The 14,775-nt window shown below is 42.5% G+C and overlaps 3 protein-coding genes across 3 annotated transcripts; all 3 read right to left on the reverse strand.

Moving 5' to 3' along the window:
* Positions 1 to 791: 791 nt before the first annotated feature.
* On the reverse strand, positions 792 to 3,283 carry LOC137603188 (protocadherin gamma-A12-like). The gene has a single exon (XM_068326426.1). It carries the CDS (start codon positions 3,228 to 3,230, stop codon positions 792 to 794), a length of 2,439 nt encoding a protein of 812 aa, XP_068182527.1. The 5' UTR covers positions 3,231 to 3,283.
* A 1,972-nt stretch (positions 3,284 to 5,255) lies between these two features.
* LOC137603189 (protocadherin gamma-A12-like) lies at positions 5,256 to 8,166 on the reverse strand. The gene is made up of 3 exons (XM_068326427.1): positions 7,749 to 8,166; positions 5,794 to 7,103; positions 5,256 to 5,279 (listed from the first exon to the last, which is right to left on the reverse strand). Exons 1-3 carry the CDS (start codon positions 8,164 to 8,166, stop codon positions 5,256 to 5,258), a joined length of 1,752 nt encoding a protein of 583 aa, XP_068182528.1.
* A 3,266-nt stretch (positions 8,167 to 11,432) lies between these two features.
* On the reverse strand, positions 11,433 to 14,215 carry LOC137603190 (protocadherin beta-15-like). The gene is made up of 2 exons (XM_068326428.1): positions 11,733 to 14,215; positions 11,433 to 11,438 (listed from the first exon to the last, which is right to left on the reverse strand). The coding sequence occupies exons 1-2, from the start codon at positions 14,160 to 14,162 to the stop codon at positions 11,433 to 11,435; spliced, it is 2,436 nt and encodes an 811-aa protein (XP_068182529.1). The 5' UTR covers positions 14,163 to 14,215.
* Positions 14,216 to 14,775: the final 560 nt, after the last annotated feature.

The raw sequence follows: 14,775 nt of genomic DNA on the forward strand, positions 1-14,775 counted from the left end.
CAACAGACTGCTACATCTCCACTGTCGAAGGGACAGGTACAGGAAATCATTCCTGCCACGAGCCATCGCTCTGTACAACAGCTTACATATCAGATAGAGTTCCACCAGTGTGATATTTAAATACGACTTTCATTAAGTCCTGTGTGTTGCCAAAGTGCCACACTTAATAACGTTATACTTGCCATGCTAGGGTATTATTATTGTTAATATTGTTAATATCATTATTATTATTATTCCTTTTCCCCTTATGTCTTAATTTTTCTTCAATGTATATTTTACCTGTTTCTGTTTTTTCTTTGTGTCTGAATTCTGCTGCAACATTTAAATTTCCCAGTTTGGATAAATAAAGTATATGTTTTCTTGTCTTAAGTAGATATAAAATGATATTAAATCAATGAGTGCAAGCCACTAATCCCCTCAGGTGAAAGTACTTCCCAATGTAAGCTCACTGATTAGTGTGGCCAGTTGAACAACATCAAGACATTCACAGGACCCAGACAGCTCCCTAAACTGGAGTTACACCTGACTGTAAGAGTCAGGTGTAACTCCAGTTAACTGCTTTATTGTGTAAAAAATATACAGTTTTATTACTTGACCTGGCTACATGTTAGATTTCATGTGTTATAAAATGCCATATGACAGCATTAAATATGAAAACTGTGAGATGAACTTGTGTTGAAACGTTAATCCCACACCTCAACTGACAATACAAAAGATGATTTAAAGAGTAACGCTTTACTTCAAACAAATCAATTAATCATCATACTATTAGGTAAACATGTCACCATGATTCATCCTACCTCAGTGGATGTTTCAAGATCTCCAAACACATCAGCGAAGTCTGTTGGGCTTTTCCTCAGAGTCTGCTCAGCAGGCAGTGTGTTGTCATTGTATGACGTCACAAACTTGAAGTCACTGGTTCTAGATCCTGTTGTCAGGTATGCGTCATAATTGTAAGCGCTGCGCAAAGTTCCTGTGCCGTCAACATCTGCGTAATTAGGAGGCAGATAAGCGCCGGGGATGGTGACTGCTCCATCAAACAACAGTCTGGGTTTTCTCCTGCGACAAAACCTCACACCCAGGATGATGATGATGAAGGTGAGAAAGAAGGTGGACACACACACCAGAGCGATGATCAGATAAGACGTCAGTTTGGAATTCTTCTCGTCGTAAGAAATGTCCTTCAGTTCTGGCACCTCAGCCAAGTTATCAGAGATGAGTAAATACATGGAGCAGGTGGCAGAGAGAGAGGGCTGTCCGTTATCTTTCACGGACACAATCAGGTTCTGTTTCATGCTGTCAGATTGTGAAATGTCCCGCTGGGTCCGGATCTCTCCGCTGTGGACACCAATAGTGAAAAGTCCCGGGTCGGTGGACTTGACTATCTGATAGGACAGCCAGGCGTTCTGTCCAGAGTCCGCGTCCACCGCTATCACTTTGGACACCACAGAGCCTCCGTGGGCAGCTTTGGGGACCAGCTCGGTCATGAACGAGCTGCCCTCCGGGGCGGGGTACAGGATCTGAGGACAGTTGTCATTCACATCCGATATGAACACACTGACGGTCACGTTGCTGCTGAGCGGAGGAGAACCGTTGTCTCTGGCCATCAGGTGGACTTGAAAACTCCTCATGTGTTCATAATCGAACGACCTGACAGCGTGGATCACCCCCGTGTCTCCGTTCACAGACACGTAGGAGGACACCGGGGCACCGTTCACCTCACCGGCTAACACAGAATAAATCACGGTACCGTTTTGTCTCCAGTCGGGGTCTCGAGCAGTAACGGAACATAAAGTGGAGCCAGCTTTGTTATTTTCACTCACATATGCGCTGTAGGACTGTTCCTCAAACACAGGGGGGTTGTCGTTGATGTCTGCTACAGACAAGTGAAGACTTTTGGAGGAGGACAGAGGTGGAGAGCCCTCGTCAGTGGCAGTGATTGTAATGTTGTAATCAGACACCACTTCACGGTCCAGTTGTCCTGTGGTCACCAGAGAATAATAGTTTTTGATAGACGGAACCAACTTGAAAGGGACGTTTTGCTGAATAGAACAGCGGACCTGTCGGTTCTTCTCAGAGTCTCGATCCTGCACGTTAATGATGCCCACCTCTGTACCAGGTGACACGTTCTCAGGCACGGGGTTGGTCAGTGATTTCAAATTGATAACAGGTGCATTGTCATTCACATCAGTAATTTCAATTATCAACCTGGCATATGACCCCAGTCCTAGACCATCTTTGACGGTGATTTGCATTTCATATAAGGACTCTTTCTCGTAATCAATAAACCCAACCACTTTAATCTCTCCTGTTTTAGGATGCAGAGAGAATAGTTGTTCTTTTTCTGAAATATGATTAAAACTGTATGTCACTTCACTGTTCACTCCCTCGTCTGCGTCAGTAGCACTAACTGTGATCACCAATGTATCCAGAGGAGAGTTTTCAGGCAGACTGGCTTTATAGACCGACTGACTAAACACTGGAACGTTATCATTAGCATCCAGTACAGTGATGTGAATGACTACAGTACCTGATCTCTGAGGAGAGCCGCCATCAAATGCTGTTAGCAGTAACATAATTTCCTTTTTCTCTTCTCTGTCTAACTCTTTTTCTAGGATCAATTCTGCATATTTCCATCCGCCTGTGTTGGTTTTTGCGTTCAATTTGAAATGATCATTCTGCTGCAGTGAGTAGCCCTGAACAGCATTCTCACCGATGTCTTCATCGTGGGCCTCATCCAGGAGAAAATGCGCGCCCTTGTCAGCAGATTCCCGTATTTCAATCTTTAGTGAGTCCTCCTTAAACTGCGGTGAATTATCGTTGATGTCTTGAACGCGGACATTAACGCGATGCAGTTCTAGAGGATTTTCCAGCACAAGTTCCTGCTTTAGAACACACGACGCCTTTTTGGAACAAAGCGCTTCTCTGTCAATCCTCTCCTGAACGATCAGGTCTCCGGTGTTGAGATTCACACCGCAGTAATGAACACTGTTATCCTCCGTGTCGATGCGGGCCTTGCGAGCAGACAGTCTGGTCAAATCAAGTCCCAAATCCTTGGCGATATTTCCAATTACAGATCCACGTTTCATCTCCTCCGGTATCGAGTAGCTAACATCTCCGCAGACAGGGTGGAGGACGAGGGAAATAAAAGCAAGGCCGCAGAGCAGCACAAATCTCTTAAAACCCATTGTTTCCGCAAAAGAGAAATGTCGCACTACGTTATAACCCATCAAACCAGCGATGAACTCAAATACAAAACCTTCACACTCTTGTCATGCACGACCTGTTCCTCTCAGCTGTGGTATAAAGGAATACTCCGGTGCTCGGATATTTGACACAGAAAGGGTGCGTTCTCTCCGAGTCTCCTCGTTTAATGGTGCACACTGACACCATGAGCATTTGTTAAGGTACAGCAAGTTGATGCCGAGAAATCATTTCTACTAATATTTCTACTAATAGTACGATAGAAAAAATTCTCATAATATGTTCATGATATCAGATTTTCTACATTATCCGTTTGTGTCATTGAAAGTACACCAAAACTAGTATCAACTTTATTAAAAGTGTCTCAGAAAAGTCTTGGAATTCAAGTAATTTTTATTGTTTAAAAAATAAGACACAGCGAAAATGTAACACGCATATAGAGACTACAATCGTTATTTTCTTTAATTGATATATTATTTTATTTTTGTAAACCTCAAATCTATTAACGCAACCTCACATTTAGTAATGCATTGTGTCGTTTTGAGGAACTTTAACCATACTGTTTCCTCCTCTTCGTACCTGAACGTCACACATAGTCGAAAAGTGAAAATATTAAAAGCACTCTAGTACACATTCTGTGCTTACATACTATGAAAAGAATCATCTTCAAATGTGCAGTGATATACTCTATATGTTAAAGACGCTTTTTAACGTGCGATTTTAAACGACTATTGTCCCTGCATAATGGAACAATTCATATTCTAAGATAGGATAAAAACACACCAACGTGACTGCGTCTCTAACAAATGAAATTGTAATTTCGCCAGCGATTTCACGTTTGGTTGATAGCAAGCTCAAGAAATATTTTTGAAAGGCGCATTTTTCAAAAAGACACAGTAAATAATTGTCATTCACAAGAGACCTTAAAAACGTTAAACTAAAGGATAGGAATGGAATAACAGCACACAAGCTAAGCTGTTAGAGTATATGCACCGCTCACAAAATGTGGTTAAGAAATGAACAGCTAATAAGTATCGATAAAAAAGCGGTACTTCAGATGAATGCAAAATAATTGCAAAACACAGATTTAAAATACGACAGAACGAACCTGGTTACTGATGCAAAGCCTGAAGACAACCTATTGAACCACATTTCAGCAAAGTGTAAAATGAAACGCGCATGTCAAGGAGAAAGAAATAGAGGTAGGACAACTTCTGAAACTGCAAAAACAAAACAGCCACAATTCAGCACCAAGGACAGCGATACAAGTGTAGAGGAGTTAAATTGTTATTTACTTTTGAGCGTTTTGTTGGGTTTATGTGAATTTTATAGAGACGTTGTTTTTCTTGTTTTTCTTTCGTGTTTATTGCGAAGCTTGCCTTGTGCTCACTTCGTGGTTTCTGTACCTCCTGTGCTTCCGTAGCTCCTCCCGTCTGTCCCTCAATGACGCGCTGCATTCTGAAGTTAGGTTATATGTGAGAGAGCCGCTCCGCTGTTTTCTTATTTAGTCTTTTAGACCTGAGCTGTTTTCGTTGTAACCTCCAATACATAACAACAGATAATGTTCTCACGTTACTCGCAGTTTTAATTTGTATTTGGCATTCTTTTATGAGTTTTTTTGTACTGATGTAAAAGTTTGGCGCCAGAGCTGAGATATAATTGATACCCCCGGTCTGGTAAAAATGCCGCGGAGACGGTGGAGGATAAATACCAAACGTAACATTTATTATTTATGTTTTAGGAGCGGAGATGCAGACGCAGAAATCGGGGTGAATCAATGTATATTGTCTCCTACAGGTATGACTTTGTTTTTGAATGTTAGAAATCACTTTGGATATTTTGTTCAGCAACAATTATTTGATTTGTTCACAGGTGTCACTGCTTGATTTGCTTTATGCTGTCGTCCCGAAATTTATCATACTGTAAATATCAATTGTCTCCAAATAATTTGTGTTGACTCCCTCAGATGAATTTGTGCACTAGGTTAAATTCAAGTCCTGTTATATTTATAATATATTTATATGTACTGTATTGGAGGACTAGTGTTAGCCTCAAGAGAATGATGCGCTGCATTGCTGATGGAGCGGAGGTGCAGAAGCAGACACTAAGAGACTAAATATTGTCTCCTACAGAAAACTATTTGAGTCATCATTTTGCCTCCCTATTCACAACCGTTACACAGGCAGCATTATACTACAGCTTTATGAGAGTGCAAAATAAACAGGAGCAATCAAAAGTTTAGATGAAAAAACAACACTAAATATACTTCAACAGGCGCTGCAATACAGTATACATGTGTGTTTGTGTAATATCCGAGAGAGATGGGTTTCACAATAATGCAAAAAATAAAATTGAAATGTGATCAACTTGATCTGTTATTATTTTGAGTACGGAGAGATTAAGTGACTGGATACTGACAGCTGAAAGTGCAATTGTTTTCCAATATTAATAACTTCGGGAACAAGTTTGGCGTGATTGAAAATATATACTGAAGTTACCACAAAAAACAAAAAAAAGTAAAGCACAGGACAAAAGAAACAGGTATCTTCAGGAAATGTAAAAGGAATATAGTGATATATTATGTCCTACCTCAGGAGAACCATCACTATCTCCAAACACATCAGCAAAGTCTGTTGGGCTTTTCCTCAGAGTCTGCTCAGCAGGCAGTGTGTTGTCATTGTATGACGTCACAAACTTGAAGTCACTGGTTCTAGATCCTGTTGTCAGGTATGCGTCATAATTGTAAGCGCTGCGCAAAGTTCCTGTGCCGTCAACATCTGCGTAATTAGGAGGCAGATAAGCGCCGGGGATGGTGACTGCTCCATCAAACAACAGTCTGGGTTTTCTCCTGCGACAAAACCTCACACCCAGGATGATGATGATGAAGGTGAGAAAGAAGGTGGACACACACACCAGAGCGATGATCAGATAAGACGTCAGTTTGGAATTCTTCTCGTCATAAGAAATGTCCTTCAGTTCTGGCACCTCAGCCAAGTTATCAGAGATGAGTAAATACATGGAGCAGGTGGCAGAGAGAGAGGGCTGTCCGTTATCTTTCACGGACACAATCAGGTTCTGTTTCATGCTGTCAGATTGTGAAATGTCCCGCTGGGTCCGGATCTCTCCGCTGTGGACACCAATAGTGAAAAGTCCCGGATCGGTGGATTTGACTATCTGATAGGACAGCCAGGCGTTCTGTCCAGAGTCCGCGTCCACCGCTATCACTTTGGACACCACAGAGCCTCCGTGGGCAGCTTTGGGGACCAGCTCGGTCATGAACGAGCTGCCCTCCGGGGCGGGGTAGAGGATCTGAGGACAGTTGTCATTCACATCCGATATGAACACACTGACGGTCACGTTGCTGCTGAGCGGAGGAGAACCGTTGTCTCTGGCCATCAGGTGGACTTGAAAACTCCTCATGTGTTCATAATCGAACGACCTGACAGCGTGGATCACCCCCGTGTCTCCGTTCACAGACACGTAGGAGGACACCGGGGCACCGTTCACCTCACCGGCTAACACAGAATAAATCACGGTACCGTTTTGTCTCCAGTCGGGGTCTCGAGCAGTAACGGAACATAAAGTGGAGCCAGCTTTGTTATTTTCACTCACATATGCGCTGTAGGACTGTTCCTCAAACACAGGGGGGTTGTCGTTGATGTCTGCTACAGACAAGTGAAGACTTTTGGAGGAGGACAGAGGTGGAGAGCCCTCGTCAGTGGCAGTGATTGTAATGTTGTAATCAGACACCACTTCACGGTCCAGTTGTCCTGTGGTCACCAGAGAATAATAGTTTTTGATAGACGGAACCAACTTGAAAGGGACGTTTTGCTGAATAGAACAGCGGACCTGTCGGTTCTTCTCAGAGTCTCGATCCTGCACGTTAATGATGCCCACCTCTGTACCAGGTGACACGTTCTCAGCCACGGGATTGGTCAGAGATTTCAAGTTTATAACAGGAGCGTTGTCATTCACATCAGTAATCTCAATAACTAGAGTTGTGTATGACACTAACCCCAGACCATCTTTTGCGCTGATCTGCATTTCATATGAAGATTCTTTCTCATAATCAATATTTCCAGCTACTCTCACCTCTCCTGATTTAGAATCTAAAGAAAACAAATTGTTGTCATCAGAGACATGATCAAACTCGTAGGAAATCTCACTGTTCACTCCCTCGTCTGCGTCAGTAGCACTCACTGTGATCACCAAAGTGTCCAGAGGAGAGTTTTCAGGCAGACTGGCTTTATAGACCGACTGACTAAACACTGGAACGTTATCATTAGCATCCAGTACAGTGATGTGAATGACTACAGTACCTGATCTCTGAGGAGAGCCGCCATCAAATGCTGTTAGGAGCAAAACAATTTCCTTCTTATCCTCTCTGTCTAACTCTTTATTTAACACCAGTTCACAGTGTTTTCGTCCACCTGCTTTATCGTTTACATTTAAATTGAAATGATCATTCTGCTGCAGTGAGTAGCCCTGAACAGCATTCTCTCCGATGTCTCCGTCGTGGGCCTCGCCTAGAAGAAAATGCGCACCCTTGAAAGTAGATTCCTGTATTTCAATCTTTAGTGAGTTCTCCTTAAACTGCGGTGAATTATCGTTGATGTCTTGAACGCGGACATTAACACGATGCAGTTCTAGAGGATTTTCCAGCACAAGTTCCTGCTTTAGAACACACGACGCCTTTTTGGAACAAAGCGCTTCTCTGTCAATCCTCTCCTGAACGATCAGGTCTCCGGTGTTGAGATTCACACCGCAGTAATGAACACTGTTATCCTCCGTGTCGATGCGGGCCTTGCGAGCAGACAGTCTGGTTAAATCAAGTCCCAAATCCTTGGCGATATTTCCAATTACAGATCCACGTTTCATCTCCTCCGGTATCGAGTAGATCACGTCTCCACAGATAAAGCGGGGGGCGAGGAAAACAGAAGCTAGGCCGCAGAGCAGTAACATTCTGTTGTTTCCCATTTTTACTGGGAGTTGGATCATTCACACACTGAAGTTATAAAATATGTCAATTATATAGCCGTGGTCCCTTCAAATAAAACACAAATGTTAGCTTTGCGATCAACGAAACTGTCGTTGTCTGATGCAGTCCAGTGGGAGAGACCGCACTTCATTCTTTGAGTCAGAACAGTGCGCATATCCCATTCTCTCGTTTATTGGTACACACTGACACCATGAGTACTTTTTAAGGTACAACAAGGAACTGTTTCACACATGTTTAAAGTTGATGACCAACGTAGATAGATACATTCTAATATCAGACTAAAAACAAAAAAAAAACATCAGGTGTCTGATAATTTTGAGTGTTGTTATTGTGACTATTGAATGAAATACAATTGAAAGATTATGTTTACATTAAGATAAATTAACATCATAATTTTGGGTCTTTCTGTTATAGTGAACAGCGTCTAGCGTTCTACCCTAACTCCAGTTCCTTGTGTAAGGCAAAAACGTTACCCCAACCTAACCCTAACCCCTTTACATGCTTATTGCCACTCATCACTTACTGTTGGCTGAGACATGACAGCAAAGTGCAAACAAGTCACTGATAAGTTCAGATAAATATTTATATTGTTTCATGTCTTAACTTGTGTAGCCCTGCGTTTAGTGGGGCTAATATTATTATTAACAGATCGTTAATAAATAAATAGTTAATAAATAAAATGAAAAATATAAATATCAATTCACAGATAAAATTAGCTAGTTAAAACATTTTTAGAATGTTTAATTCAGGTTGGAGGAAATTAATTGTTTATTATGTTGAATTATTGTTTGAGGAAATGTGCGGTGTGTTCTGTGTATTGCTGAGAATACTGTCAGGCAATTTTGTTTTACTCACGGGACATGTGAAAAAAAAGGACACACAGAGAGAGAGAGAGAGAGAGAGAGAGAGAGAGAGAGAGAGAGAGAGAGAGAGAGAGAGGTGGAGAGAAGTGCGAAGAGGCGGCTGAGATTAAGAGCGAAACGTACGAATTGATAACAGAGTGTGGCGGTGTCTAGTGCACGTTTCCACGAGTTTGGTCCTAATTTTGGAGCCAGTTGCCAAGGGAGGGACAAGAGTCGCTAGTTTTCGCTGCCGCAGAAGGAGCAGGTGTGGAGCAACTCTCCGCCGAGGAGCATCCATTCTGGCGGACTGGGAGTTTGCTGGTGCAGCGCTACGAGCGCAGGAGCAGCCGCCGGACGGGATCGATACACCAAGAACTACAAGCACCAGGCCTGCAACGCACGTGGACTGGGTATTTAGGTATTTAGTTATTACTGCAGGCTTAGAGTAAGTTTTATTTCAGTACCTGTCGGGTTGTGTTTGTTTTATATTACTTGTTGAATTTTGTGATAATTCCATGCGTTCTGTGTGTTGACAATTACAGTACACGTAAGTTGTTAAATGTGATTGCATGTCATTCACTGAAAGGAATATTGAATAGTACTATCCCAGAGCTATAGGGAATGGTAAAGTACAGGGAGTGCAGAATTATTAGGCAAGTTGTATTTTTTAGGATTAATTTTATTATTGAACAACAACCATGTACTTAATGAACCTAAAAGACTCATTAATATCAAAGTTGAATATGTTTGGAAGTTGGAGTGGGGCTTGTGCCTTCTGGCACTCCAGTGATGTTGCACCTCTGAAATATGGCAAAACTGGTGGCAAGTGGCATCTTGGCAGCTGCACGCTTGACTTTTCTCAGTTTATGGGCAGTTATTTTGTGGTTTTTCCACACGCTTCTTGCGACCCTGTTGACTATTTTGAAAAAACGCTTGATTGTTCGATGATCATGCTTCAGAAGCTTTGCCATTTTAAGAGTGCTGCATCCTTCTGCAGTATATCTCACTATTTTTGATTTTTCAAAGCCTGTCAAGTCCCTCTTCTGACCCATTTTGCCGAAGGAAAGGAAGTTGCCTCATAATTATGCACAGTAATAGTCACCAACACACACAGATATCCTCCTAAAATAGCTAAAACTAAAAAAAAAAAACCCACTCCAACTTCCAAAAGTGTTCAGCTTTGATATTAATGAGTCTTTTGGGTTAATTAAGAACAGGGTTGTTGTTCAGTAACAAAATTAATCCTCAAAAATACAACTTGCCTAATAATTCTGCACTCCCTGTAAATACAAATACAAAGCACCACCGGGAACTCAGGTTAGTCACCCATAGTATCTGCTAGGGACAGCAAAGGGGGGTACACTTGCTTTCTAAATATTATCTATCTGTTTATCTATCTATGTTTCCATCTTTCTATCTTTCCATCTTTCTATCTATCCATTTTATAGATAGTTTAATCGATGTTTCACCAGCTATTGTACTTCATTCTTTCTAGATAATATTTAGAAACCAAGTGTAGCCCCCCTTTGCTGTCCCTAGTCCTTGTGGTGGCCAGCGTCCTGTTGTACGCTGTGGTGTGTTTGGGAGGGAGCGTGACGAGGGTGGATCTCTCCAGGCTGCAAAAGCTGATCAGGCGGGCTAGCTCAGTGGTCTGAATGAAGCTGGACCCTCTGGCAACGGTGGCAGAGAAGAGAACCTTGGACAAACTGCTGGACATCATGAACAATGTCAGCCACCCTCTGCACTACGTTACTAACAACCAGAGAAGTCTGAGGAGCCTGAGCAGCCAGAGGCTGCCCCTCCCAACATGCAGGACCAACAGACTTAAGAACTCCTTCATCCCCCGAGCCATTAAACTGCTCAACTCCTCTCTAAAGAAGAAGAAAGTCTACGCGAGAGCTGATGGTTGACACACATAATACACCTAAAACAATGCAAACACTATAGACATTTCACACTACCCATGCCTAACTAGGCCTGTTTATTTTTATCTTTTTATTCCTATGCCTATTTATGCCTTTATATTTGTATATTCTTGATGGGTTAATTATTAATCTTTCTATTTGGTGTTGGTACTACTTTGTATATGCTGGTACTTTCTGTGTTCTTTTTCTGTGTTTTTGTATACTCACTGTGCTGTGTGTAGTGCGACGGAGTAATTAATTTCCCTGACGGAACCTCCTTAAAGGATCAATAAAGTTCTAGTCTTCTCTCTCTCTACTTTAGATAGATGGATGGATGGAAGGACGGACGAACGGATAGATAACAATCCCAGTTGACTCGACACAACATATTGAACCACCATGACCGCCATGTCTCAAAATGTTCACAGATATAGCTAAAAAAAACTGCATCACCACATCACCACCACCATAAACGACAACAGATCAGCACTAAGAATAGAGAAACAATAACGTTAATGTTGGAAAGATGAGCCATGCCATCGAACGGAAACTCAGCGCAACAGAATTTAAAAAAGGCTTAAAAACTTCATAAACGTTGGGTTATTGTTTGTACAACTTCAGAATTTTAAGACAACAGGTGGAAGCAGAGATCATGACTTCTTAACCAAAACCAAAAAAAACTGTTGCTAAGCATCACAAAATGAAAAAGGGTTGAACACAATGCATCAGAAATTAAACGTTCTGTAAGTTCGCCAAGAATTCAAGTCTGTGATCACTTCCTACCTCAGGTGAGCAGTCGCTATCTCCAAACACATCAGCAAAGTCTGTTGGGCTTTTCCTCAGAGTCTGCTCAGCAGGCAGTGTGTTGTCATTGTATGACGTCACAAACTTGAAGTCACTGGTTCTAGATCCTGTTGTCAGGTATGCGTCATAATTGTAAGCGCTGCGCAAAGTTCCTGTGCCGTCAACATCTGCGTAATTAGGAGGCAGATAAGCGCCGGGGATGGTGACTGCTCCATCAAACAACAGTCTGGGTTTTCTCCTGCGACAAAACCTCACACCCAGGATGATGATGATGAAGGTGAGAAAAAAGGTGGACACACACACCAGAGCGATGATCAGATAAGACGTCAGTTTGGAATTCTTCTCGTCATAAGAAATGTCCTTCAGTTCTGGCACCTCAGCCAAGTTATCAGAGATGAGTAAATACATGGAGCAGGTGGCAGAGAGAGAGGGCTGTCCGTTATCTTTCACGGACACAATCAGGTTCTGTTTCATGCTGTCAGATTGTGAAATGTCCCGCTGGGTCCGGATCTCTCCGCTGTGGACACCAATAGTGAAAAGTCCCGGATCGGTGGATTTGACTATCTGATAGGACAGCCAGGCGTTCTGTCCAGAGTCCGCGTCCACCGCTATCACTTTGGACACCACAGAGCCTCCGTGGGCAGCTTTGGGGACCAGCTCGGTCATGAACGAGCTGCCCTCCGGGGCGGGGTACAGGATCTGAGGACAGTTGTCATTCACATCCGATATGAACACACTGACGGTCACGTTGCTGCTGAGCGGAGGAGAACCGTTGTCTCTGGCCATCAGGTGGACTTGAAAACTCCTCATGTGTTCATAATCGAACGACCTGACAGCGTGGATCACCCCCGTGTCTCCGTTCACAGACACGTAGGAGGACACCGGGGCACCGTTCACCTCACCGGCTAACACAGAATAAATCACGGTACCGTTTTGTCTCCAGTCGGGGTCTCGAGCAGTAACGGAACATAAAGTGGAGCCAGCTTTGTTATTTTCACTCACATATGCGCTGTAGGACTGTTCCTCAAACACAGGGGGGTTGTCGTTGATGTCTGCTACAGACAAGTGAAGACTTTTGGAGGAGGACAGAGGTGGAGAGCCCTCGTCAGTGGCAGTGATTGTAATGTTGTAATCAGACACCACTTCACGGTCCAGTTGTCCTGTGGTCACCAGAGAATAATAGTTTTTGATAGACGGAACCAACTTGAAAGGGACGTTTTGCTGAATAGAACAGCGGACCTGTCGGTTCTTCTCAGAGTCTCGATCCTGCACGTTAATGATGCCCACCTCTGTACCAGGTGACACGTTCTCAGCCACGGGATTGGTCAGAGATTTCAAGTTTATAACAGGAGCGTTGTCATTCACATCAGTAATCTCAATAACTAGAGTTGTGTATGACACTAACCCCAGACCATCTTTTGCGCTGATCTGCATTTCATATGAAGATTCTTTCTCATAATCAATATTTCCAGCTACTCTCACCTCTCCTGATTTAGAATCTAAAGAAAACAAATTGTTGTCATCAGAGACATGATCAAACTCGTAGGAAATCTCACTGTTCACTCCCTCGTCTGCGTCAGTAGCACTCACTGTGATCACCAAAGTGTCCAGAGGAGAGTTTTCAGGCAGACTGGCTTTATAGACCGACTGACTAAACACTGGAACGTTATCATTAGCATCCAGTACAGTGATGTGAATGACTACAGTACCTGATCTCTGAGGAGAGCCGCCATCAAATGCTGTTAGGAGCAAAACAATTTCCTTCTTATCCTCTCTGTCTAACTCTTTATTTAACACCAGTTCACAGTGTTTTCGTCCACCTGCTTTATCGTTTACATTTAAATTGAAATGATCATTCTGCTGCAGTGAGTAGCCCTGAACAGCATTCTCTCCGATGTCTCCGTCGTGGGCCTCGCCTAGAAGAAAATGCGCACCCTTGAAAGTAGATTCCTGTATTTCAATCTTTAGTGAGTTCTCCTTAAACTGCGGTGAATTATCGTTGATGTCTTGAACGCGGACATTAACACGATGCAGTTCTAGAGGATTTTCCAGCACAAGTTCCTGCTTTAGAACACACGACGCCTTTTTGGAACAAAGCGCTTCTCTGTCAATCCTCTCCTGAACGATCAGGTCTCCGGTGTTGAGATTCACACCGCAGTAATGAACACTGTTATCCTCCGTGTCGATGCGGGCCTTGCGAGCAGACAGTCTGGTTAAATCAAGTCCCAAATCCTTGGCGATATTTCCAATTACAGATCCACGTTTCATCTCCTCCTGTATCGAGTAGGTAACATCTCCGCAGACAGGGTGGAGGACGAGGGAAATAAAAGCAAGGCCGCAGAGCAGCGCAAATCTTTTAAAACCCATTGTTTCCGAAAAAGAGAAATGTCGCACTACGTTATAACCCATCAAACCAGCGATGAACTCAAATACAAAACCTTCACACTCTTGTCATGCACGACCTGTTCCTCTCAGCTGTGGTATAAAGGAATACTCCGGCGCTCGGATATTTGACACAGAAAGGGTGCGTTCTCTCCGAGTCTCCTCGTTTAATGGTGCACACTGACACCATGAGCATTTGTTAAGGTACAACAAGTTGATGTCGAGAAATCATTTCTACTAATATTTCTACTAATAGTACGATTGAAAATAATTCTCATAATATCTATATGATATCAGATTTTTTACATTATCCGTTTGTGTCATTGAAAGTATACCAAAACTAGTATCAACTTTATTAAAAGTGTCTCAGAAAAGTCTTGGAATTCAAGTAATTTTTAGTGTTTAAAAAAATAAGACACAGCGAAAATGTAACATGCATATAGAGACTATAATCGTTATTTTCTTTAATTGATTTATTATTTTATTTTTGTAAACCTCAAATCTATTAACGCAACCTCACATTTAGTAATGCATATGTCGTTTTGAGGAATTTTAACCATACTGTTTCCTCCTCTTCGTACCTGAACGTCACACATGGTCGAAAAGTGAAAATATTAAAAGCACTCTAGTACACATTCTG

This window comes from Antennarius striatus, chromosome 10 (genome assembly GCF_040054535.1).
Source record: "Antennarius striatus isolate MH-2024 chromosome 10, ASM4005453v1, whole genome shotgun sequence".
Classification (NCBI taxonomy): domain Eukaryota; kingdom Metazoa; phylum Chordata; class Actinopteri; order Lophiiformes; family Antennariidae; genus Antennarius; species Antennarius striatus.

Excerpts from the sequence above, each read along its gene's own strand:
- LOC137603188 (XM_068326426.1), bottom strand. The coding sequence starts at position 3,230 with ATGGGTTATAACGTAGTGCGACATTTCTCTTTTGCGGAAACAATGGGT.
- LOC137603189 (XM_068326427.1), bottom strand. The coding sequence starts at position 8,166 with ATGTTACTGCTCTGCGGCCTAGCTTCTGTTTTCCTCGCCCCCCGCTTT. Across the intron at positions 7,104-7,748 it reads ACAGGAATCTACTTTCAAGG|AGGTGGGCATCATTAACGTG; the intron begins GTGCGCATTTTC and ends CACCTGGTACAG. Across the intron at positions 5,280-5,793 it reads ATAGTGATGGTTCTCCTGAG|CAATGCAGCGCATCATTCTC; the intron begins GTAGGACATAAT and ends CCGCTCCATCAG.
- LOC137603190 (XM_068326428.1), bottom strand. The coding sequence starts at position 14,162 with ATGGGTTATAACGTAGTGCGACATTTCTCTTTTTCGGAAACAATGGGT.